Below are 27634 nucleotides of genomic sequence, written 5' to 3' on the forward strand. Positions count from 1 at the left end.
CTTTCTGACAAAGAAACGAAAGCAAAACTTTCGTGGCGAATGCTAAAAATTAGCTTGTCGCGGCTGCTGACGAGGGAACGGGCAGAGAAGAAATGAACATAATCGGAACATAATTACTTTGCTCATTACAAATGTCTGCCGATTGCTGTGACCGAATTAAAACTAGTAGAGATAGAGAGGAAGAGGAGGAGGAGGAGGAGAAGGAGGAGGAGAAGGAGGAGGAGGAGGACACATTTAGCTAATGACATGAGTGGCCGAGTTCCCTACTCAGTCTTGTCAGGCTCATAAATTCAGATCAGAGCTGTCCGAAGACTTATATCTCTGGACCGCACAGCTTTCAATTAATAAATCGTCTACTGTGTTTTTTTCCACCGCAGCTTTCTGTTCGCTCGGGGAAACGCAGAGACAAGACAATTTCCCCAAACGGAGATCTGAAAAAAAAAAAGAACTATCCCTGTCGAGGAATCTAAATCAGTTTCTGTTTCGACCAACCTTTCACCCATTTTCTCCACAAAGGCTGAGACATTAGACACAAGTGGGAGGATCATGTAGTCTATTATCTCTGTGTCGAGGCAGATAACGAGGCAACATCTACTGTGTTAATGAACCATCGGAACTCCATAATGACCTGTGGCTATTTAGCAAATCTGACAAACAACATGTCTCTCCAGTCTCTGAGTCGAGGAGCGAGCTCAAAATAAACTCCTGCTCATTCACAAACGCGACAAAGAGAAAAGGAAAGTGACTGCCTAAAGTAGGATATTGATGATTATTTGATTAAATTCAAAATGATGTTGCTAAATGACCATTTTAGTCGTTTGTCAAGCAGAGATATACCAAACCTCTCCTGTAACAGCCTCTAAATTATGGGAATTCATGACCTGATTGGTTTTTTATGTCTTACCAAACTGAATTATGTTTGGACTGTTGGTTCGACAAAGCAAACAATTTAATCACATAACTTTGGGCTGTAGTAACTTTAGATTTTTATTTACGATATGTTCTTATAAAGCCCAAATGATTATGTAATGGATTCACTAATGAAATTATACCATAGGTCATTTTTCAAAATATGAAACAGTTGCTAATTTCAGCTTCTCCAGTGTTGCTGCTTTCTCCGTTTATATTAGGCTTCAATACTTTTGGGTTATGGATGGATTAAGAGACAATAACAATAACAGTTAGTTGAAATCCGTCTTGATTAACTGCTTGAGTCAGATATTGACCAAAAACAAACATCTGGTTCCATGAGGATTTGATGCTTTTTCCTGTTTTGTATCCATGTAAATTATGTTTCAGGGGGTTTGAACTGGAGCTCCAACCTACGAATGTTTTCATTATCTTTCAATATTTAACGCTCTGTTATTTTTTCATTTTATAAAAAGTCTAACAATTTTGATTATATACCAATCACAACTTCCTTGAGGACAGAGTGGCATCTTCAAATATCTTATTTTGTTAGACCCAAAGCCATAAACCTCAAAGGTATTTATTCATAATGATAAATGACAGTTTAAGACAATTACAGAACGTTTGGCAGTTTTTAACATTAATTTAACAACACATAACAATTGCTTGGAAATGAGAAAGCTGAGTCCTTGATTATCAAAGTAGTGACAAATTGTTTTTCTGTCCAATGATTGATCACCAATCCGTTCAGACATTTCAGACTATTTGTCAAATAAAATAATACCCTGAGGAACTAAATGAGCTACAGATGATTGATCGGTTGACCATAACATGAACATAATCATAAGTTGCAGTCCTAGTCTCGAGTAAAGGTGCCCATGCTGTTCACATCCTTAGCGAGCTCGGTCACTGCGGTCCGACGTGAGCAGATTGAAGCCAGATGCTGCTCTCCTCTGCGACGCCAAACTCAAACCACCTGTAGCCCCATCTCCGTTAGGAATTTACAGAGATTAAATGCTGCCACTACAATAACCACATGTGGGCCTCTGAAGGCAGGCAAAGGTAGCTCCGATAGCAGAAACCTGGGATCTCCCAGCCCGCGCATGGCCTTCCACCTCCTGTGTAACCCAGATGAGGTCATGTCTAAGAGCTCAGACTATGTTACTGGACCCAGAACCACAAGTGGACAGAAGTTATTAATAGATCACTGCAATAAATCAGTGAAGATGTCCCCACTGGTTGTGACCCAGTGGAGGGGCAAAAGTAAACCTGCTTTCTGGATGTGGTGATGTGATGATAAGGATTTGCTTTTGTGAGCCTCTACTGATCCATATACAATCTCTCTCTCTCTCTTTCTGTCTCTCTCTCTCACACACACACACACACACACACACACACACACACACACATACACACACACACACACATACACACACACACACACACACACAAACTAATCTCCATCTCTAACTCAATTTTCTAATGACCATCACAAGCCACAGCATCACATGTAAGCGGAGGGATCTGGGAATTACAGAGAGATAAACACTCTTTTACTCTCTTCTTCTTTTTCTTCTTCTTTTTCTTCTTCTTCTTCTTCTTCTTCTTCTTCTTCTTCGTCTTCTTCTTCTTCGTCTTCTTCTTCTTCTTCTTTAACCTCTTCTTCTCTTCCGCCAAACTCAGAGGAGTGGCTCACTCAACTTTTCCCTGATACTTCCCCCTCATCCTCATGTTTGAACGACTTGGTCATGACCTTGGAGTTAATCCACTGCTGCTGCTGCTGCTGTGGATCTGAACCATGGGATCACATCCCATCTCTGGATGGACTCCCTTGTACCAACACATAAAATCCTTCACTAACACAGAGCCTCACTTTCCAGTGTTTAAAAACTGAAATCTAATTTGATCACTGATGATTTGTGGGAACATTCACGCCACCGACATGGTTTGCAAACATGGGGACGTGGTGAAATAAGCATGACAGAGCAGAAAATGCAACCAAGTTTCAATCTCTTTTTCCACTGGAGTCTTGTGTAAACACTGGCGTGGGCAACATCCAATTAAGGCGCAATGGACTGTAATGTGTTTATCATATGAGGCAGTGCCATGCTGCTGCGCGTACAGGCAATTAAGGAGGCTACTCTGTGGTTCCCCTCCACAACATGTGGCCAATGCGTATACGGAAAGTATTTAGGAGTAGTTAACGAGGACACTGTGGTGCAGGCAAAGGGAGGGACGCACCTAATGCATGCTTTTAGCCGCCCGGTCGTCAATTATGCAGACCCGGATGATCCAAGCCGGTGGACGGTGAGTGCGCAAGAGATGCGCCGCGCCGGAGGAGACCTTGACGCGGCAGAAAAACGCGCTCCCCACCGACCAGTCACTCTTTATCCCATCCTATAATCAGTCCACATTTAAATCCTCTCATTAGGACATTACTCACCAACACATGCCACGGTTGTCACAGTGAGCTGATGTCTGGTCCCGAGCATCTTGACGCACAGTCAGTGGGTCCAGCAGCTTCAGTTTATTCCACAGACTTTATTTCTCTTGTTTTCCTCCTCTTCACGGCCGATGCGCGCACGAGCAGAGAGATCACAGCTGAACCACAAACAACACGAGTCCACCAGGCATTTCCTGTGCTGCAGCAGCGACTGGGTGTTCAGAAGAAGAAGTGTCACGCTGCAGAGTCTCGGGATGAGGAGCTCTGTTCCATTGCGTGTCGTCTCTGCGTGTGGAGGCGAGCGGGACAGACAGAAACAGGGGAGGAGGATGAGGAGGAGGAGGAGGAGGAAGGTGGGTGGGTGGGAGAGTTGTAAGGAGTTCACTATGCATGGGACCTCATAAACTGCCTTCCGCGGGGGCTAGGTCTACCAGTGCATGGGAAATAACCGAGAGGAGAGGGGGAACACAACTGCCAGACCCCCGAACAGCAGAACGGTCTCAACTTCCACAGTTCGCTCCGTGCCACTGATCCAAGTCACTTCAACCGTGTCAGTAGCCAACACTGCGTAAACTCAGAATCATTCTAATAGTTTCATTATACTTGCATCATAACTGCATCCTCAGAACATGGAGGACTTAGTGTGGAAACGACACTGTGGCTATTGTCTGGGCAAGAAAAGTATTAACTCAATTCCAGTTGAACTTTTACTTATAAGGATAAAGGACTAAATCTAAAACCAAAGACAACAACAGTGTATTCAGTGAACATATTCAAAGATCTGCTGCAACAATCTAAAGTAACAACTATCCAATGCAAACAGCAGCATGGTGGGTTTTTTAACCACTTTGGCACTCAGCCCTCCGTGCGAATATATTGGCCAGAGCTCCACTTTCATTCAGCAGCTGTGGTGTTGTGATGAAAGTTTTATGGTCACTATAGTGAAGGGAGAAGTCTGAAGTCACCACCGGTGTGATGTATATGTACAATTTATTCTGTAGCTCTTGAAAGGTAGTTTTCAGGAGCTAAAACTGTCCAAACAAGAGACTATTTTATAATTGTATTTGTGCTCTGCAGTGTGTTGTCCTACTTGTGCAATAACTTTCACCAATTCAGAGCCAATCTTGAGGATTTCTGTGCTGGTAGAAAAGACAGCAAATTAGGTTTAACAAAGGTTTCATAATTCTGGAAGATGCAAAACAAATTAGGTTTATTTAATTTTATGTATTTTTTCGAACAGTCTCAGAACAATAATGATATGATTTAATGCTGCACACGGCACAAGTCTGCAAACAGCAGGACACTGCAACACGGGTCGGTGAGAAGAAGTTGAAGGTGAGCAGCCAAGTCGACTGCTGCTCTTCATCTGAACATATCACTGTGGATTCTCTGTCGTTTTACATTACTGCCTGAAACCGGTCAAACTGATCCACTGTGATAAAATGCATAAAATGGCCGTTGTCTTACAATTTTCTGGACACATTTTGTGGTAAGCGCATTAGCTCACCGACAAACATAATAAATATCATATAAAGGTCGAGGCAAAGGTCATGTTTCAGAGCATGTGAAATGCTTTTAACGTGAAGCTGCAGCCGTTGAACGTGTCTGCTTTGCATTGGCAGAAACTTTTCTTTCACTATCTTTTCACTAAGAATACTGCAAATAAATATCAGTCACCAATGTGTGACCTCATTCACTAATATATGGTCACTTAACAGACATTTATTTTACTGAAAATCCTTAAGATTGACACTTTACAGGGAAATATAAATAGTGTGTATTGTAAATATACAATGAGTTCATGTCTCATGTCTAAACATGTCTTTTCAATGATAAATGTATCAGAGCAGCATCTCGCAGCTGTTGTTTTAAGACACCTGAACAACATAGCTCAGAACAGCTACAGCCAGCGTGGGCATTATAATAAGCTGCAGCTCATAAATCATAAATTCTGAATTATCCTTGTTAATTCAATCAGTGGAATCTGATACGGGTACAACTTTACATTTCATTCAATATCCAGTCGTTCTTATTCTGCTGTGAGTTAATGACTCTGCTGATAAAGTCACATCTTACTGTCAAACTGGGAAACTAGATTTCTTCTGGATGGAAGAAACACAAAAAGTGATACATTTGTTCAGCTGCTTGTGTTTAACCCCTACTGTCCCTGTGCTGGAATGAAAAGGCCTCGGATTCAGCCTCGGAGGGCTTATATAGTTACAGAAAGTGCAGGTTACAAATAGTGTTAAATGGGGCTCGGAATCAAGATGGACAGCTGGGGAGAACTCACAAAAATCACATGAAGATTATCATGGGATTATTAAAGCGAGGGTGGTGCTCAGTGTTAGTTCAGGGGCTCAGAGATACACTCATACAAGTGCAGTGTTACGCTATGATGCCAGAACTGCTTTTCCCTGTTCGTCACAGTATCTTACTTTCTCAAAGCCGGGAGCTTCACTTAAAAAACAATACCCTGCAGTTCTGTCCACAATCCTGAAATAGAACCGGCCGTCCTCCGATTTGTAAAAGATCTTCAGCCAATTTCACACTATTCTGTATGTTATTCTCATCAATTTGAAATATTTCAGAGGTAGAAATCCTCTGGCGGCTAACTCATGTCATATCATACCACTGGAGGAAAAACAGCTGGCATCACACTGCTCCTCGTAATTACACGTTGGAAACCATGTCACAAAACCATAGAAACCACAAGTATTTACCTTGGAGATTCCTACTGACACCTCAATTACCACTGGTAACCAATATCAGACCATTCTGGGACAACTAAGCCAAGTTTACACAGAGAACATTGATTAAGTCACTGTTTTGGACTGTATCCATCTGCTTTTCAGATATAAAAAGTAACAAAAAAGTACCTTGTTTGTCTCAGTTTGTGTTTCTTATGGGATGGAAAGGAGAGTTCACAGACCGTAACACAAAGTTAAAAGTTTGATTAGGTTAAGAGAGAGATTATAGTTCATTGGATTGTAATTTGTAGCTCGTTGAGGTTAGTACAGCGTACAGGACGTCACAGCGTCAACAATGAACATTTGATTAAATCTGCCATAGCCATGTGAGGGCGGCAGATTTGATTGAGATATTTGAAGCTACGTCCTGATTGACAGCTCAGACTGACTCGCGATTGGTCGAGCAAATGTATCAGCGCTGCCGCGGTTCCATCCCCCGATCGCTGCTGGACAGATTCCTGCTCCAAATCCACAAGACAGCAGCGTCAATGTTTTGGGATATTTAGGCTTCGTTTCTGGATAGTGGCCGGAGGTGGAGATGCATCCTCCATCTTTATACACAGTCTGCAGTTAAGAGGAGTTGTTTTGAGGCACTTGCTGAAAGAACCGTTTGTGTCGTTCTTTTCGGGAGGACAGTTTCATAAGACAAGTGCTCCCACAGTCCACTCATGTATTTAACTCCTAACGCTCATAGTGTCTTGGGTAATCGTCTGCTTTTTTGTTTCTTCAAATTTACTTTTAAGTCTCCCTTTTTATTTTGTCGCTCCATCCCTTGTAACTTTCTTACCTCAGAGCATTTATCGGTTACATTCTGTCAAACAATCATCACCAACTCCCCCGTTTGTCTCCACGTCTTCTGTCACAGAGCAGCAGAACCACGGGTATCCTTCTCCATTTCTGTGTGTAAATATTATGGACCTCTCTATTTACAGAGAACTACAAACATCAAGTCCGTTTCTTCACCTATGCAGACTGAGTGGTTTTCTCTACAAGTATATCCTGTGGTAGCCTTCCTCATTGCGTAGCTGCTCGCTCATACTATACGAGGGGCCTCATGCACAACCCAGGCAAACACGACACGTGCACGCTTTACATTTACACAAACATCTGCATCAGACAGGATCTCGGGAACTCCCTGTGAATGAGACAGCGTTACAGGGGTCCATCCTGATCCTCTGGCTGAGACTCAGGAAGACTCTGATTAGTTTCCGTGCATTTCCTCACTATACACACCGTAACCTTCCCCACCCATCTCCCCCTTTCCTCATCCTCCCACACATCTCAACCCACTTGTACACTTTTTCCTTCTTGTAACAAGAGTGCGGTAAAAGCACTCCATGTTTTTCATTTGTTGGCCCCTGCACAGCTTCCTCCTATTCCTCCACCTCCCCCTGTCTTTCATCCTGCTATACTATATTCCTTTATTGTGAAAGTCTATTCTAATGTGTTTTTCTTCTCTCTCCCCCTTTCAACTGTCTGTATACATGCAGACAGGAAGAAGGCATTAGGAGCAAGATACAAGGCTCTCAGGGTCCCTAATGAATCAAAGGCACCTTCATTCAATTTAACAAATGCTTCCCCTGAATAAAAATACTCTAAAAACACTTTTCGTAAATCAGCATACCTTATGTCTGATCTGCTCATTGCAGCGCCGGGCTTTACTCAGGCAATGAAGACGAACTGTTTATCCCGAGCACAGTAAATCCCATTAAAGGAGGGAAATTAGCTCAGTTCGTATGACAGACAATATTTATTAACAGACTGAGTCAATCAGTGGGTTATGCTAAAGCTAGGACCTCCTTCCCACAATTACAACCTCCCCCCTGCAGTAAAAGTTATTCACAGCGAGCATCTGTGGAATCTGTAATGTAAACAAGAGATAGGGGCTGTGTTTTAAAATGACAGCTCCCTGTAAACATTTACTATGTATGGCATTCCCTGCTATAACGTTGTACGCTGATGCGGTACCTGTGAAACAATGGAAGTGTGATAATATGAAAACATCTGTTGATTGAAGGGGGGGGATCAGGAAATTACCTATAAAGTTTTAGACTCACAAAAGATTTAACCCATACTAATCAATGTCAATCTCAATCAATATTGTGGTGAGAGATAGGTCTGACACGGGGAGAGGCCCAGTATTGGCCGATGCCATATGCTCCTCAAGGGACAAATAAGAGTTATATTGAAAATAATAATCAACACCATCATTTTATCAATGAACCAAAGGATTGACTTTTATGAGAGAGTGACAAACGACTGAGAATTATCACACAACAAAGTGTTTAGCTGTGTCCAGGTTATGGTTTTGGTTTTAGGGACGCATACATTCACCATAACGGCTAAAAAGGACGATGTCTTCAGCTTGTTCTGCTGCCCCCGAGTGGCCAGGAGAAGAGAATGGTCAGAGGTCAAAATTAACCAAACTCCGAGTCCATTATAAAGATACTCTGGGTCTGTGACCAATAATCTCCTCGTTAGATCTGTCCTTTGTCGTAAATTATCACGTGTATTAGCCACTTGTAGCTTCTAAGTCTGAGCTGCTTTAACACTGATTTATATCTATTGAGATTATTAACCAAACCCAAACAGAGTAAGCAGCCAATTCTGCTTTCTAAGTTTGTCTCTGCAGTCGGGAACTGTATTCGTGAGTAATACAGCAGCTTGTTGCTATATAAGGACATGTAGGCTCTATACTGTTTTAGTCTGACTATGGCTTCTGTTCTTAATCTGTAACAAACAATGAAGTGTGTAAGAGAGACAACCCTCCTCCGGTGACCCTGAAAGCCCACAGAGCTCCTTTGGCGTTAGCAGCGAGGGTGACGGCTTACAAGCACAACTGTGGATGAAGCTCAGGGGGAAAAAAGAAAGTCCTTAATCAGCTCAGTGTGAAATAAAGCAGATCCATCTCTACTGATTCCTCTTTGATGACGACAGGTTTCGACAATGTTCTGAACTCTTAACATTAACCAGAGCAAAGGGAGTTTAAGCCTTCGGTTCTTCCCTATTTCTTGCGCCTCTGTTCTCTGCCCCTTCTTTTAATTGTTTTCTTATTCACTGAAAATGTGTCAATAACAAATATTTCTTCATTATCGGCAAATAGGAAATGGTTCGTCCTAAAAAACTCGTGAAAAGCAACGTGATATCTGGATCTGTCTTGGGTATTTGACTGTGCTTTGTCTGAGCACATGAGAGCCCATGGTGCCCCTCAAAGCACCCACGCCTAACTTGTAAAACTTTATTTTCCAGTAAAAGGCCACAACCTTTTGGCATTTATATACTAAACAAATTTTCTGATGCATGTGAGAAGAATCAACCCAGTATCTTCAAAGACACCCCCCGGTCTCGCCTTGGGCAGCTGAAAACATCAATCTGACACATGTGGGCAGCAATTAGACGTCTCCTCGGTCTCCTCCCTCCTGCGGCTCTGTCTATCTCACTGCTTCATGTCTCTCAACCGAGGGCCAGTGCAGGGTCTCGACCCCTTTGACTCTAACAACACTGAGTCAGAGTGTCGGTTACTGCCCGGTCACTGGTTCTCTGACTACTACTCTGAAATGTTGAAATCAAATTTGATGCAGATTCTCTTGCTCTCCCTGGGATGAACTCTAAAAACCTTGCCAATTCACTGACCCTTCATGTAGTGCAACACACAAAGTGCAAAATAACAACTGAGTTAGTTCAAACTCAGACGATATATTAGAAATGCGTCCTCTGTCGAAAACTGCTCAAATCTGGTGCGTCGCTCTTGCTTGAACCGACATTCTATTACTCAAAACTCAATCCAAGTCAAGTGTTTAACCTAATGCCCACATTCAGTGTAAAAAATTGAATCAAGATAGCCCAGCTAACGTGAGCGAACCCCAGTCCTGATGAGCTATGTGCACTATTATTAATGATTTATCTTTAATTGGTTATTTGTGTAAACATCTTTTATTGTCTCAATATGTATCATTTGCAAGCTTCTGTTTATCTGTTAACTACCTTTATCATGTAAGGTACCTTGCACTGCATTTTTGAAAAGCACTATTTAAATAAAGTTTATTATTATTAGTAGTAGTAGTAGTAGTAAACTAGTATATAGTTTATTATATCATCTGACTAAAAGTTAAATTTGCCCAATATTGAATATAAACCACCAAATACCTTAAAAGAACCTAATGGTATTCCCATCATCGTTTGTGTTGAGTGCTTAGTCGACATGCTGCTAGCTTGGCTGTGGACTCTGTAAAAACGACTAACAGCATTGTTGTGGAAACAGAGTGAAAAAGTTCAACGCCATTATGTTTCTCGACTGTGGCAGCCTAACAATGATAGGAATGTGATTTCCGTCGAAGTTTGTCCCCAGACCTTGGTGTCAGTGTACAGGAAATTTGGTGGGGCTTCGCTGAGTGGACTGGATTGTTTGAAGAATCACGAGCGCCAAATCGAGACAGCGGTCGCTCCCCGCGGGCGCTTTCACGCAGTTTCCCCTTCAAGAAGTTATTGCACAAAGCTTTTCATACTGTGAGAAGCAGATACTGAGCTGCTATAATGACTTTTGTGTCTCGTCCCACAAGACAGACCTGCTCACACATACATCATTAGGCATGCACACATGCACACACACACATGCACACACACATGCAAACACACATGCACAGCTGTTTCCAGAATGTGACATCATATTTCTGGCATGTCACGCAGCCATTGTGATTGGAGGATATCATATTCGGCTCAGGGTGCAGTAATTACTTGGTGTGACATCTGACATGGCAGCATTGTCGACATGGGAGGAGGCAAGAGCGGTTTGTAAAGGCTGACCTTTCGACCCTTCCCCTCCCTGACATTTCAAGAAGTAGTCAGTAGAGGGTTGTAGACCACCCCCCCAGCTTTCTTGACTCGCCATTATTTACAAAACAGACCGTAAACTATATATATTTCTGTCCCGACCACACAGACAATCTAGTATGAGGGTGAAATGTCATGTGACATTTACTTACTAAATTTTCATTTCCCTGTATTTAACTGTCCTGATTATTTCTCAAACTTTTGCTTGTATTTATCTGTTGATCACTTTCTTTAAATATGTGAAAATGTGTTGCAAGTATTCGCAACACATTTTCTATTCGCACATATTTTATGAGCTCTCAGGACCACAACATAAAGTTTCCGAGAAATTAGCTGGAAAATACAGAACCTATAAAACAATGTGTTACCAAAAGTGCCATTTCTTTGATAATGTGATGGAGCGATGGTGAGTTTATATATTCCCTGGTTCCATTGTAATATTATACTGATTGTTTAAACTCTGTGGTAAAGTATGCACCTGACTTTCATTACATTTTATTCGACCAATTCGGTCCTGTTCATCCAATCCAGAGCTTCTCTGAGTAACGGGGAATGAGCTACAGTCATCTGTCACAGTCGGTAAAGCTGAGCACTGTCAGTGAAATATATCTGTAAAACAAACGCACACACACGGTGCTTTAAGTTACGTACAATAAACAGAAGCATTTTCTGCATTCTGTGTGAGTAAAGGACAATTAACAGTTTACAAATGAATGAGACCTGAAACAGCGCAGTTTTAATTTTGTGCTCAATGTGTTCCCAGATCAGTTTTGTGAATAAGTTAATTTTTCACAGATTAAGTTTAGGTGCGTGAGTCTGTGGTGAATATGAACCCCTGGGCGGGGGGGATATTTGGGTCACATCTCCTCAGGTTTAGGCTGCAGTCCACGGTGGGGATATCATATATATCGTGTGTGTGTGTGTGTGTGTGTGTGTGTGTGTGTGTGTGTGTGTGTGTGTGTGTTTGCCCTACCTCCTCTCGTGAAACCAGATGATGATTAAGATCATAAGGTCCTCATGCCCCCTCATCATGTTCACGTTGACCTGACTTTCTCGACCACAGACCTCGTGTTTTGGGGTGAGCATCAGTCGGCCTCTGACCGCAACTAGTGAACAGAACAAGAAGTCATCTGGGTAGTATTATTAGCAGGCACTGGCCACATCTGCACTGAAACTGGGTATTCTCAACACTTCACTTTTAGGTAAGCTATGATGTACTTGTGTGTTCAGATCTTATACATGTTTAAGAGTATCAATGCAACAAAGTTCAAATACAGGGGTATTATCAGGAAAGTGTGCTTCACCTATCAAAAGTGAAAGTATTTTCTAATGCAGGCAAATGGGGAATTGAATGTTGTGTTGTTATATTGTTGTATATACACAGCATTTGTCATTATTTTCAAAATGCCAGTTGTGGGATTAACAGATGGTACATTTAAAATATAGTATAAAATGTCCTAGACGGTATTTTTCTGTCTTCTTCTATCCAACCAGTCGAAAACTGAAAGATATTTATTACGATACAAAAATATAGAAGATATACAAAGACATCAAACAAGAATGCCATGTTAGCATGAAAAGTACCTTAACCACTCAATCAATTATTGAATTAGCTGCAAATTATTTTTCTGATGATCGACTATTTGACTAATCACTGCAGCTCAAGTTGTATATAATAGTACAGAGGGATGATTACTATTGCATTCATGTAGAAGGGACGTTTTACTGCTAGAAATTAAGCTGAAGCTAATTAAACTACATCTGATTCAAAAAAATGAAGATACTTTTTATATGAAATGTAGAGAAGTATAATAGCGGATCAAATCAAAGCCCTCGGAACGGTGCTTAAATACAATATTTAGCTAAATATATATGTCATAATTTCCACCATTTTTTGTTTGTTTTGTTTTAACTGAGTAGGGGTGCCTGAACTACTTCATCACTTCTGCTGAGCAAATAAACCAAACGTTCAGCATGAAGTCTGCTGTGCTGCTGCATCCTCAGCTGCTCTCAGTCTCCCTGAGCTAATCAGAGGTCTCCTCACTGGTCGACTGTCAGCCCAGTGGTTTCATCTTATAAACAGTGGGAGGTTGTATTTAATGTTCAAGTTAATGGATGACTGCGTGTTGACTTTCTCTGTGCACACTGTCAACGTGGTCACATACGTGTGTCTGTACTGATATGTGTGTGTGTGTGTGTGTGTGTGTATGTGTGTGTGTGCGTGTGTAGCACGTTTCTTACAGCTTGGTTTCAGAACCTCTGGTGGTCCCATTGTTCAAGGCTTCCTGTAGAAATCTACCGGGGGGGAACAGAGGAAAGGGAGGATCACTCCAATCTTGAAGCTAAATAGAAAAAGAACCCTATAAAGACTCTTAGCTCCTACATTACAACTTAAGGGACACATACAGTGCATACTATAAGTAGACAAATTAATTTGTTCACAATGTGTAAGCTAGAACTTACAACTATCTACAAATATTGCTCAAACAACTTTTCTGATGAATTTTTGTATTTTTGTTACATTTAGCAACTAAATCCAGATATGAAGCAAACATATTCTGCATATGAACGGCACCAGTTTGCACATTAAGAACAAGAGTCTGCATAGTGGCGGTCCGGGGAAGGAGCCGCGGTATCAAGGTCACACTGATATACTCTATCAACCAATGTGTGGCCAGCGTGATTAAAACTAACAGAATGACGGAAACCATCTTTGAGAAAAATGTGCTTAACGTGCGCTTTGACTTTTTAGTATGGTCCATGTGCCATCTGCTAACATGGAGGAGGCGGGATTTATGACCTGTCATGTCGTCTATCTTTACAAACATCTCTTTGGTCACCACCTTTTAAGTTCACGTGAGCAATCTGTTGATTATTAACTCATCCAACAACTAAAAAAACAACACCATTTATTTGGAGTCATGTTTCCAGCCATCTGGTCAATATGTAATACTTAATAAAAAATATTCACTCTCTTCTACCTCTGTTTTTGGTCTCTACCAACTCCTGAGAGAGAAAAATCGGGCTCTTTGGTTTTAGCTCCACCATATTGCCCAGCTAATGTTAACTGTGTCTGCTTGGTGCGGAGCAGGTAGTGTACAGTGGATATTTTCGAGCTTTGTTTCATTAAACTCACACAGTGAGCGCAGCCACAGTGAAAGAAAGCAGAGAAGTTGTGGACAGGTTAACACTGAGCTTAACTCTTTAAAACCGAGGCATCTGTCAGATAGATTGCACATTTGATACAGTCTCATTATAAAAACACCAATTATCGTTGCTTTAAACAAAATGTGGCTAATTAACGTGCAATTATAATCAGGCTAACTCCAGCTTTTGATTTATCTTGAATGGTTCAAATTAAGAAACCTTTAAAAAGAAAGATTAGTGTGTGTTAACATTCCTCTTTAAAGCGTAATGCTTTCTTACATTTGCCTGATTGTTGGACAACAGCTTATTCAGGCGAATGTACGTGATAGAAGACTTCCTACTGATCTGTGTCCTAGATATCAGCCTTTCAATACATGGTTTCAAGCCCCTGCAGAGAAGTTACATTGGTCTTGGGTCACTTGCATTATACACCATGGATGTATTGCCTCACTGCTGTGTTTATTGTTCATGTCACTGTGAATGGGGCGAAGGCAAAGCACTTCCCGTAATTGTGCCTATCGCCGGAGCAGATGTTGGAGCAGACATTATTTTCTCTGCTGTCTTTCTTTCGCCTCATTATTCTCTGCCTTTCACTTTCTTTTTGTTTTAGTTTTCTAACTGCTGGCTGTGTGTGTGGCATGCAGACTTATTTAGCCCACCTGACCCCGGAGCCGGCGTGTCCTTGGACGTGCTGCGATCATATTCGCGTTGTGAATTGCACGGAGCTTCTGTTTCACCCACTGTTGCATTTCACACCAGCGCAAACCACAGAAACCATATAATCCAGGGAGAAGGTTGCAGATGTGACCCTTTATTCTCCAATTATTTCCGTGCCGGTCGGCCTCTTTGACTATCTTGTTTCTTATTATTTTAACAAGCTGCGAGAAAATTGATAGGATCTTCATTCTCGAACCTTCCCCACAAAATCCCCAAAAATTGTGATTCTGCTTTTTCTCAGCCTTTCGAGTATTCACTGGGGCTTCAGAATATCACAAGCTATTAAATATAATTATATTTTCTCAGCCATTATTCTCCAGTGAGATGCGGCATAGCAGGCAATTGAGAGATTCCGTAATTCACTTAGAGCAGCGCGACGGTAAGTGACTCCCCTTGCTCGCTCTGTGGGGGTGTTGTCTTGAAAGAGTGTGTGTATGTGTGTGTGTATGTGAGCGTGTTCCCGTGCATTTATATAGATGGGGCACTAAGGGTCAACCCTTTGCCCACTCCAGAGACAGGAAATGGCTCCAATATGGGCCCGAGTGTGGCCTCCTCTAAAGCTCTGGGGAGTGATTTAGGCTCCTCGTCAAGAGCAGAGCTGCACGATCACCGAGCAAAATGGCACAAAGTGAAAAATACAGATGTTTGGTGCGGGCCATTTGAAACCACACATCTCTGGCAGGCTTCACAGGAACCCAAAGGTTTATTACCAGTGTCAGAGGGGCAGCAGCTGATGAGCTGATATGTCAGGAAAGATTCATGTCAAGGGTAATGTTTACACATTTAAAAGATCTAGACACTTTCTGCTTGCTTTCACATTTTCAGTACATTTAACTGAAATCTGCTATTGTGTTTTTAGTGTTTTTAATTGATTTAAACTTTACTCTTCGGTTGAATCTTTTCCTTGCATCTGTTCAGACGTTTTCACGAGGACATTTACTAATAGAATCTTTCCAGACCCATTGCTCTGATGCTCCAGCTTCTCGTCGTCTTGGACCGTGTGCAAATATGCTACCTACATGGTCCGAGTGTCGGCCCACTGTCTTGGCTGTGCTAGTAGCAGACATGGTTGTTTACACTGAGCATATTTCCGATGGCCTGTGGAATCATCTCTCCAGGGAATTTTTCGAGCCGTGCTTAAGGAGCTTCTCTACGTCAGACAGGAGGAAAGTGTTTGTTACTTGTAGACCGTTTCTGACGTGTTATGACTTTCTCAAGAAGATTATTTAATCAGTTTGTGTGATACAAGCTGTGACTTCAATGATTGACTATACAGTGCAATAAGGGAGGAGAACCTTAATGGGTGGTTGACTGTAAATCATTTTTAATTTAATTTTAAGCTTATAACTTTACTGAACAGCAATTCAGAGAGAAATATAATGTGTAATATGCAATATTCGTATTTTGCATTATGACAAGTTGCACTTTAGACAACATTAAAGCAGTTGTAATAATCTTCATGTTGAGCAATAACATCTGTAAAATGCTATACAATGACTAATCGGTAATGTGTTCAATGATAAAATGATAAAATAATCGCAGTATATGGGAATTTTTCTAAATAGTACTTGCAGCACATGCAACTAATAATATTGTGAATGCAGGACTTCCAGAGAGGAACTTTAAATAAACTAGCAAAAAGTAAAAAAATATTGTTGGCATACATTTCAGATTTGTTATCAGTGGATCTAAATTATCCTGTAAAAACGATCTCGTAACAAAGGTTTTCAAATAAACACAGCGGACTAAAAACAACAAATATTGGATCTTGAACTGTAGTGGGTTGTTGCAGAAAATGTAAACACTTCAAAATTGTTAGTATGTCGTGTACAGTATGAGTAAATGTAATTTTGTACTGCTTATTGTAGGTGTATATACGGATTTAACAGAATAACTTTATTATACTGTAAGTAATATAAAAATAAATGTTTCTAGTGAGGTGAGCTTAAGCATTTTATCCGGGTTATGTCTAGAATATGCAGGTGCAAACGCTCAATCAAAGAATTGCCTGAACAAGGCATCGCAGGCATGTACAGTATGGACTATAGTTTATATACAGTATATCTACCACAACGGTAGAAACAAAGCATCGGCTTATTTTGAACTGAAATCCTTCAGGGCGCAAGGGATTATTGGGTTAACTGTGTTTGCTGAGGCTCAAGTTCATACTGAGGTCTGCTGCCGTCATTTATGCTACAGAACAAACGTACAGGAGCACGTTTAGTTCAGGATTACAGGCGTAAACATTTGAGCGCTGACCTCCTCACCGCTCAGCTGAGAAGAAACATGGAGTCACAGGAGTCCAGTATGGAAGGGGAAAAATATTACAATGTTAGGAATGCAACTACAGAGCCCTAAAAGTGCCCAATGGATTTTTTTCTTTGTGTCCTTCAGATAGAATCTTATTCTCACAAGTAAGTTATAGAAAAATACATGCATTATTGTTTTTAAATTAAGAAATACCTTAAAATTCAAATATAATAATACTTTATAAGAAAATATTTACAAATTATATTTTTGCATGAGAAAAACGGTTAGGGAACCATTTCTTAGCTATATACACTCTATGATAGTTAATACACTTAACGATTATTATCTCCCTTGTATTAGATTTGATTGCTGCGTTGCTTTAACCCCACTGTAACAGTGTTTGCCTCAGCGGTGACCTCACTCCCCCACAGGGAATCAACATCATCATCGTGTCTCTGATTAAATCCCCTCGTTCCTCATCGGCTGTTGCTGAATGAGATCATATTTTTACTACAAAGCTCTTTCCCTTCCTATTATCATATCTGGATTCTCAAGATCCTGTGCTTATAGCTGATACGAAGCTTTATGGAACCGGTCATACAGAATTTTATCAGGAACTTGAACTCACTTGTTGAGAGGTCCTGGCCCCGGAGCGGAAACGTGCCACAAATCGTGTACTTTATTCATTACCGTTCAGGAACTCTTGCTGATAATTGTAGTCTTCCTGAGGGAAACCGAAACATCACACCAGGAACCTTTAACAGCACGGTCTAATCACCAGCAGAGTTTACTTAATTTAACCCCTCATAACCTAATAATCAATCATGTTAAATATGTTTATTCGGCCGGTCTTTGTTTAGTTCTTTTCATTTCTCCCATGTTTAAACCACAGCTTGGATGTGTTGTAAAAAACAACGAACAACTGCATGAGTGTGGGTGGTGGTATCAGATATTTGGGGATTGGAGAATCCTAACGATAAGCGCAGTTACTCAGTACACGCAGCTCTCATGTCGTCTGTTAATGTTTCACAGCTGGTTGGGTTTGAGTCCCCGGTACCTGACACAACTGACCATACAAGGACAGCGGCGTCTCCAGAGGGATTCGTCCTCACTGACAGACTGCACGCAGGCTCACAGCAGCAACACTGGAAAACATATTCAACAGCAGAATGATATTCAACATTGAGACACATTGTTATGATAAATAATTCTCACTGAACATACTTTGTGAGGTCCGACCCCAATCTGTTGAGTGAGTTTCCCTTGCTGGAGGAGGTGTTTTGTGAAAACTAAAAAACAAGACATTTTAAATAATGAAATCTATAGGCTACAGATAAAACAATGGGTGACCTGCGATAATAACAATCAGGTTTAACCACAGGATATATAAATGCTCTGTAGTAAAGAAGCACCTGCAGTTTAATGACTTCGGTAATGTTTACAACTATTCAAGAACACATTAACCACTGGTATTAAAAGCATGATAACTTGACAAAACCCATTTTTACAAGGCCCTTTCACAACCGCTACAGGTTATCGGAAGTTTCCTTTTCCTTTATTGAACATGTGTTATTGTAGCTTTTTTGAGTTTTATCCAGCCTTTGTGAATATGACTTCATATTTTATTTTTTATTTTATGTCCTCTTTAAAAGACAGGACAAAAGCAACTTTTTCCCATGCTCTAGTTTTGGAGAAAGAACACAAGCTGACAATAGAAAACGTGGATGTTTTAATTTATCTGTATTATCATGGCCCGGACTTTTGTTTCTTGTGGTGAGTAGAAGGATGTTTCTAAAGATATTTGATATATTAGCAAGAAAAAAACGGTTTATAACAACTGGACTTAATTAGATCCTGCTTAATGTTAGGCCCAGGTTAATGTTATACTTGTGCTTTCCTCTTCCTTTCCATTAGAGTGACAATCCAGGACTGAATACATGGGTTTTGCCTGAACCTCGTCTCAACTCTTTTCCTCACCTCCTTCACAACTAATTTGGCCTCATATCACAAAAGTAATTTGGACAAGATGGAGAGACTGGGGACCAGCAGATTGGAGGGGAGTAGAAGGTCAAGTGGAGGACGTTTAGGAGTTTATTTGCTTCATCATCATCATCAACATGGATGTCTGCCAGTGATACAGTGGCAGTAGCTGACATACAGCCAACTGCAGCCTCATATACTCCCCAGCAGGGATCCTTTTTCTATGCTCTTTATGACTCGTCGTTAAGATGAAGAACAAATTTTATCAGATGTCTGTCTGACTGTATCGGATGGTGGATGGGAATCTAATAAACAGAAGTGGATAAAAGTTCAGCACAGTTCTGAAACATGCCCACCACACCACAAATGACATTACAAGTATAGGACGGTGTTATATAGTCAAACTTTATATCTAAATGAATATTTTTGTTTCAGTTAAGCTCCTGAGAAAAGTTTCCCCATGAGAAGAGAATGGCAGCAAAAACACCTTTGAGGTCGTTCAGTTATATGTTATATATATTGGATGTTGTTATATTGCTAAGGATGAAAACAAATTGTTCACAGCCCTAATTACAAGTTAAGAAAATAAGTCTGATGGGATTGTATATCAGCATTACAGTGTTGGTATTTTAACAGCTGTCAATCATATCGTTTATACTATTAAACAGAAGATGACATGTCCACCACAAAGGACAATAAATGTATCAAGACTGAACGCCTTTCCTATTCCCTCTGATTTACAAAGAACATGCAGCAGCATCACTTTGCACGCACAGAGGAAGAAACAGAGAAGGTGCACGTATGCTGCCATCTAGTGCTCATAGGCTATAGTGCATAATAATATATATTTAATAATATATAAAAACTATATATTCAATAAATCATTTTTATGAATAAAAGGCTGTTCTATTGATACAGAGATCAAATATTTTGCATTCATACTTTATATTACAAATAGGCTAGGTGTGATTGTATACACCAAGGGTCAACATTGTTATATCCTCAGAATTGATGGATGCATAAACTTTTGCACATGCCACATTATTATTATTATTATCCATATTTTAGTTTGTATGGAAATAGGCTTATTTTTCATTTCTATCCGCTGCAAGGGTCAGAATTATGTTTTTTTTAATTTTTTTAAAGAGTGGGTTGTGCAAATATACTTTGTAAAACTTTCAGTGATACAGTTTCCGATTACCGTGAAGGCCACACGGGTGATACGTTCACAGGTCCGTTCAGCGCTCACCCTACGTCACTGACACGGCCACCATGTTGGATCAGGAAGTGGACGGAGTCGGAGCAGAAATCCCGAGCAGGGCTTAACGTACTCGGCAGTTTTCATCCGATCGACCCCCTGCATTGTCTCCACGTCCGCGCCCCGGGTTTCATGCCGTGTTGCTCGCCTGCCGGTCCAGGACGCCGCTTCTCCCCGCATCTGATCAATTTGCCGCAGCCGCGATGAACTCTCTCTCCCAGAGGAACTCGGGCCTCGTCCAGCGGCGGAGCGAGGCCATCCGCAGCGCCGCCGTCGACAAGGACAGGGAGTCCGGCGGGGAGGAGGAGGAGGCGCGCCGCGGGGAGGAGGAGGAGGACGACAAGGGGGACTCGAAGGAGACCAGGCTCACACTGATGGAGGAGGTGCTGCTGCTGGGCCTCAAGGACCGAGAGGTGCGGGCTCGCTTTTTTCCCAATCTGTAAATCTCGTAATTTAAGCGTTAACTCAAAGTGTCGCTCCGCTTAACCTCCAGCTAATTTGTCTAATCCCGTCGGTGGCTAACTATTCCCGGGTTGGTTTGGTGGAGGAAGGGGGGGAAGTTGGTTTGTTTGAAAGTGTAACGTTAAGCTAGTTAGCCAGTGTTCGTAGGGCAGCGTGTCACTAACACACATTGTCAACACCCAACAACTCTCGGCGTGTGTAGCCGAGTGTTGAGGTGAAATGGCCGGTATGCTGAGCTCCGTGTCTCTGGGGCAGTTTCCCTCCTGTTTGACAACTCACCCACCGGCCTGCTTAACACGTCAGCTAAAGTAAACAAGTTCCGCACCTTTGCTCACTGTGTGCTGCTTCTCCTCCTCCTCCTCCTCCTCCTCCTGCCCACAGGGCTACACGTCTTTCTGGAACGACTGTATTTCTTCCGGCCTTCGCGGGTGCATGCTGGTGGAGCTGGCTCTCAGAGGGAGGCTACAGCTGGAGGCCTGCGGCGTGAGGAGGAGAAGCCTGCTGTCCAGGAAGGTGAGGCACCGCGCTGATGTGGTCAGGTAAACAGTCGGTGCGTCCCGGGGAGGTAGAGCGACCAGGGCCGAGGCCGGAGGGGGCCGAGGTGGGCTGGGTTGAGCAGGACAGACGTGGCGAGCTGGAGCGAACAGGAGCGAACTTCTTCACTGACAAAGTAGTTATTCAAGAGCAAGAAGATCATGATCAGAGAGTAAAGGCCTCATCATTTCGTAAGATTCTGAGATAAAAAGTTGATGTAACTCTACGATAAAACTTTCAAGAATAAAGTCGTAAAATTATGAGGAAAAGGTTTAATATGACAATATTAGCAGAGTTAATTCATAATGTTACGTAAGGAAGTATTATGTTTACAAGAATCAAGTCTTAATGTTTCAAGACAATAGTTGTCACAACAATGTTGTAATGTTGTCGAAAAATCTGTTAATTTACAAGAAAGAAGTCATTTTATTACCAGAGTAAATTAATTATGTTACGAAAATATTACGCTTACAAGATTAAAGTAGTATTACAATAATAAAAAAAGTCAATTCAAAACCATAACGTTGCAGTATTAGAAGAAAAGACACCTACATTTACAGTATTATTAGAATAAAGCTGAAATATTGTTATTAGGTCTTACTATTAGGCTAGGCTTCATGTTAGAGAGGGGATACCAGTAGACCAGCCAGTCGCCTGTGTTAGAATGAGGAAAGTGGGACGTCTTATTCATGAATACTTATATCTTTGGTCATATCAGCACCACATTATTATATGTATCAGGACTTTGTGCAAGAAAGTGTGACTATTTTGAAGACAGAACTACCTGGGGGAGGAACTGCTCGATGGTGGTCGACTGCCAGGTATCATTGGTCGTATCTTTGACCTTTTCTAGTAAAATTACTACTTATTTTTTCGCAGGGAATTGACTTCATTCTCATTATAATACATTATTCTCCAAATCTCTGGGTCTCGTATGTGAAAATCTCTATACAAATACGCATTACTCCATATAATCGAGCACAAACCCCTTAATTAATCATGCAACCAAAATAAAACATACAAATAACATAAATTATGCTCAATAAACAGGTTACAATGTCATCAATAAGGTTTTATTGATCGACATGCTATTCACCAGTTTACATGTTATATGGGTTCAGGTGTACAGAAGAAGTATGCAGGTTGCACATTTGATCAGTGTCACTTGCCAAAAATGTTCTTATGTAATACAAGACGCACAACACCCTGTCAATTTATCTGGTAAACAAAAGGAAGTATTTCTTCTGTAGAGACCGGTTGACTGCACATTGCTAAGAACGCCAACCCCCCCCCCCCCCCCCCTGCCAAACCTGTAGCTCATAAGCCCACAAAAGCTAAACCAGATCATTTGTAGACACTTGTTCTTGCAGCATCCTGTCTAGGTGAGTGTTTGTTTAATAAGAGGCGTTGTCGGCGATCGTAGTTCAAATATGTTTTTTATAAATGTTTACCAAGGTGATCTGCAAGTCAGACGCTCCGACGGGAGACGTGCTGCTGGACGAGGCCTTGAAGCACGTGAAAGAAACCCAGCCTCCTGAGACGGTCCAGAGCTGGATAGAGCTGCTGAGTGGTGAGATAAAACCGCTGCCCTGTTTGTTAACCAAAGCTTAAAATGATCAACTCACTGCCACTTGTTGAGCATGTGACCTGGTTTCATTATGAAGTTCACACCTCTTACATTTCAATCTGCACTGGTTGCCCAGTCCCTTGACTGGTGTAAAAATTCATTGCCAGCTTTTTTTGATAATTGTATAATTTCCGTAGTTTTTAAAGCAACAGTGTCAAATATTTGCAGATTCGGGCTTCTCACACATGATGATTAGTTGTTTTCTTTGTCCTATATGTCAATAAATTGAATAATTTGTGTTTGTTTAAAACAAGAGAACTGAAAATGTCCCCTTGGCTGCAGCAAATTGTAAAATTAATTTTTTATGATTTTGAGAACAACCCACAAATTAAGAGAAGAAATGATACATAAAACAATGTTATCAGAGTACTTTGAGTAATTGATCGATTTATTTACAATGCTTGTTGACTAAATTGTTAATTGATAGAACCATAAACACCACTCATCCAAATTGTATCGTAATTCATTTGGAATCGGTAGAATAAAGATCTTTAAAATTACCGGACATGACTTCTCGCAACATCGTTCTCCACCGAGAGACGACTCAACACTTTTAAGTGATGAAACAACACTGACATCAAATGTCTTAAAGCAGATGTGCTGTTTCCGTTCAGGAGAGACCTGGAATCCGCTGAAGCTGCACTACCAGCTGAGAAATGTTCGTGAGCGTCTGGCTAAGAACCTGGTCGAGAAGGGCGTCCTCACCACCGAGAAACAGAACTTCCTGCTCTTCGACATGACCACGCATCCACTCACCAACGGCTCCATTAAACAGGTAAAGTGCCTCTTTGTTGTGCAGTCGGGTTGATACAGCTTCTCAAGTAATGGAGGATTAAGCCTTTGAATGAGTGTTGTGGCCGATTTTTGACATAATGATTGTCTGTGAACTTTGTTATTCAGCTTTTACGAGGTTAACAATCACTCTCGGCCTAAACGTCAGCAGCTTTGAACAGAATGTGGACAATAAAAGTCCAACTGAAATTAAAGTGCATGTATTTTTACTGCTACAGCATACATATTGTATCTGCTCTGCGAATTACCTTCCCTGCCTTTTGAGAGAAATTACAACCCATGATTAGCAGCCTATATGTTTCCATTAACCAAGCAACTCTCAGGAGCCATCATGTCAGCATTGGCAGCCAATTTAATTATTTCAACACTTCCACATTCTAGTTATAACTGTCTGTGTCTTTTCTAACTCAAAAACATTAGCACACGTCTTTCTTGAACCTCAGCATGCGACCAAACAAACACTCTTTGGCAAGAACTGCGGTCTTCACATTTGCTTGACTTTATTTTTGTTAAGGAAAATACACATGTCTTCAGCTGTCTGTAACACTGCTGCTTTCTTGTAATGCAAGTCACAACTTTGTGATTTTAGAGGTAACTCTTTTGAGAAACAACTTCCCTTCTCACTAATGTCTCGTCTGTGTGTCTGACAACACTTCCTGTGACCACTGACAGCAGCATAGAGATGCCAAATTAAATTTTTAAGGTGGGGAAGGGTGAACAAGACAAGAATGAAACTGTGTCAGGAAAAAGTGGCTGCTGGCTGGTTTGATTGCCAGTGGTGAATGCTGTAATAAAAAATGATTAGAACTACATGGACATACGGTTTCCCTGCCTTAATCTACAATGGTTGTGCCACTGTTAACATATGAACAGTATGAAATCTACTGACATGCTATTGTTAACCACAGCCGCCATTCTTTAATTCAAGTTAAGTGAACCATCTGCAGGCTATTGTTCCATATTGAAAACGGATATGAGAGCAGTATTGTTTTCTCATCTTAATCCCGGCAATAAATCAAATGCATTATAATACCTATAACTACTGCTTTAATATTGCCTAATTACTATTTCCTTTACGTAGTTAAATGTATTTAAAGCTTAAACGTGATGCATAAAACACACATATTCCTGTTGTTCCCTGCAGCGCCTTGTCAAGAAGGTCCAGGAGTCTGTTTTGGAGAAGTGGGTCAACGACCCCCACCGCATGGACAAGCGGATCCTGTCTTTGATCCTTCTGGCGCACTCGTCTGATGTTCTGGAGAATGCCTTCGCCCCACTCCAAGATGACCAGTACGACCTGGGCATGAAAAGAGTCCACACTCTGCTAGAGCTGGAGCCGGAGAAAGAGAGCGCGAAGCCCAACGTCAACGAACTCATGTGGGCTGTCGTGGCCGCGTTTACTAAATGAAACACCTGATTGGTTGGACTGAAAGATCTGGCTTTGGTCTGTGTTATTTAATTGGTTGAAGGACATCACTTAATCAGACAGACTTCACTTTAATGAGACAATCTGTCGGGGAGCCTGTTTGTACTGTACATCTATTCCGGAGGACAATTGGGGGGGTGGGGGGAGGGGATAGTGCATATTAACCCAGTGCAATCTGATTGGTGGTGGTGATTGGCAAGTCACATTTGGTTGGATGGAAAAGTCTCTAAATTACAAGTGACTGGCGGCTTTTTCACAGTGAGGTAAGTGATCTGTCACTTTGAGGCTGGATATATGTGTAAACACTTGACTCTGCAAACAGTCGGGCTTCTGTTAATGTTAGACGGCATCAGAGAACAAAGCAGACGGCAGAAGTAGTCATGGTGAATATGAAGATTATGACTGAGGCCAATTTTCCCTTCTACACAAAGGAAACTCTCCATTACAAGACCTGACCAGAATCAAACCCTGGTCTCCACACTTCCCCATGCTTATGCAAGGACAAAGGATAGCAAGCTATTGGCGCTCTTTGCACCCACGCAGGCCTCCTGCTTCCACCTACTCATTCCCACTTTTGTTGGGAGATCATGCTTCGGGTTAACATTCGAACACACTACCTGAATGTTTGACGGACTCCCTTCCAGCTCCTTTCTTCCTCATTGCATTGTGGGGAGGAGAGAGAGAGAGAGAGAGAGAGAGGACCGACATAAACGCAAGTTCAGTTCCTGCTTCATCGAGACTGAGCTGGGTAATTTGGCACTCATCGACTGACCTGAATGAAGAATTAAACCTTGAGTCAACAAATATCTTTTACCGTATTAGGTCGCTTCTCTTTAGCTAGGGTCCAATCTGTGTTCAACAACAAGACGCGTCTTCCGCTTTTATTTATGTAGCTAATCGATGCTTGGGACTAGCCTGTCATTTAGCAACTCTTTTGCACAGTCAATAGCCCTGTAGGTCGGATAGTATTTATAGGGATTATTCTTGAGTTGAGTATACCCACTTGTGAAGATCGGATTCTGACCTTAGCATCCATGGTAAAGAAAAAGAGAGATGTCCCTTATTTTCTCAGCAGTTATTGATCTCTATTGATGATGAATACTTTAAAATCATTCCTCTGGACTATTTTTAAGTGGGCGTTGCTCTGTGAGGACGTTTTTTTTGGGGGGGGGGGGGGGCTAGTGAGTAATTTTTTCAGTTTAGAAAAAAGTTTAAAGGGTTAATTCACCCAAATTATATATAAAAATCTATATATATTTTCTTAGTTAACACTAGTGGTATCCAGCCTTGCAGATGGCTTCTGTCATATTATGTTTTGAGACCGTCGCCTCTGAGACATCGGCTTCTATTCTAATGCAATGAGGGTGAAATTAATTTCCTTCTAGATCAGCAGTAAATATAATTCAAATGCAACATTTCATGCAGGAGTTTCCCTGTGACTAATCCACAGACTTCACTGTGAAGGACTTTCTAAAGAAAGATAAAGAGATTGCCCCTATGAGATCAGAGAACGTTATGTCCCGTGGTTTATACTATCATAACAACAGAGGTAAGTGACGGAAATGCATTTTGTAACTTGAGTGAACCCAGTCTTTAAGTTTCCCTCTTGCAATGTAATGTAATTTTCAGTTCGTACATCACCTAATAATGTCAACCTAGTAAACCCATGTGGGTGTGTTGAATTGTTTTATACCTGCAGGTGACAGGGCCCAGATGATTCCTAGTTTAACACTGAGCAACTGTCCTAACATGCTTTGGTGCAGGTCTGGGAAAACTCCCGTTTCCATATAAAGTCACAATTGTAAACATCAATCTGGTTTGATTGGTATGATACATGTATGAAGCTATATCATCTATTGGCTCATGGCATATTGCTCTGTCTGTTTTATTTTTCTAACTACAAAACCCCTGTAGGTAGGAAGAGCTCTTGAGATCTGTTTACTGCAAAGAGACCATGCATGCTATTGGTGGAGGGCTGGGGTACTTGTGGATGTAGCTACAGAAAAAGGCTTGTATGTAATTATTAGTCATTTTATGTGTACGATCTAAAGGAATTCAATGAAAGGGATCTTCTCTCCTATCGTCTATAGTTCTGTATGCTTTTGTATTACCACACAAAATAAAGTAAGGATCCTTTAAGTGCCTGAATTTAGCACCGGTTTGCTCTTGTCTTCTTTTATATTACTTCATGAGACGATAAGTCAATTGGGGCTCTTTTTTATGAGAATTTCCATTTTAACATTACTGTAAAATACATCCTACATTCTTGGATGGACAACACAGAAGGGATGTTTTAGAATCCTTATGATCAATTGGATAATTGCGAAAAATAATTAGCCTAATAAGGAAAATAGTTGCGACTATACAATTTATATTAGTTTAGGTGGAAGATTTGCGTTCTACTCACAAAACGTTATAATATCTTCCCATATTTGATGTGACTGTTGACATACAGATTTCCATGTACCTCAGAGAAAACAATCAGGGAACAGGAATGTTATCTGTCAATATT

General features: G+C 41.2%; 2 protein-coding genes across 2 annotated transcripts in view; one reads left to right on the forward strand and one right to left on the reverse strand.

Moving 5' to 3' along the window:
• The window catches only part of itga1 (integrin, alpha 1), a 56454-nt gene extending 52748 nt beyond the window's left edge, over positions 1 to 3706 (reverse strand). The window contains exon 1 of the mRNA XM_053411040.1: positions 3353 to 3706. Within this exon, the coding sequence (XP_053267015.1) occupies positions 3353 to 3401 (49 nt within the window). The 5' untranslated portion in view covers positions 3402 to 3706. The remainder of the gene's footprint in view (positions 1 to 3352) is intronic.
• Positions 3707 to 20282: 16576 nt separating this feature from the next.
• On the forward strand, positions 20283 to 27274 carry LOC128424714 (Golgi phosphoprotein 3). Its single transcript, XM_053411059.1, has 5 exons — positions 20283 to 20694; positions 21125 to 21256; positions 22733 to 22847; positions 23519 to 23679; positions 24841 to 27274. The coding sequence occupies exons 1-5, from the start codon at positions 20485 to 20487 to the stop codon at positions 25102 to 25104; spliced, it is 882 nt and encodes a 293-aa protein (XP_053267034.1). The 5' UTR covers positions 20283 to 20484; the 3' UTR covers positions 25105 to 27274.
• Positions 27275 to 27634: the final 360 nt, after the last annotated feature.

Source organism: Pleuronectes platessa, chromosome 19 (genome assembly GCF_947347685.1).
Source record: "Pleuronectes platessa chromosome 19, fPlePla1.1, whole genome shotgun sequence".
NCBI lineage: Eukaryota > Metazoa > Chordata > Actinopteri > Pleuronectiformes > Pleuronectidae > Pleuronectes > Pleuronectes platessa.

Bases quoted from the DNA above. Each gene is read 5' to 3' on its own strand.
- LOC128424714 (XM_053411059.1), top strand. From the start codon at position 20,485: ATGAACTCTCTCTCCCAGAGGAACTCGGGCCTCGTCCAGCGGCGGAGC. The intron at 20,695-21,124 runs GTGCGGGCTCGC...TCCTGCCCACAG, and splicing joins TGGGCCTCAAGGACCGAGAG to GGCTACACGTCTTTCTGGAA. The intron at 21,257-22,732 runs GTGAGGCACCGC...ATGTTTACCAAG, and splicing joins GAAGCCTGCTGTCCAGGAAG to GTGATCTGCAAGTCAGACGC.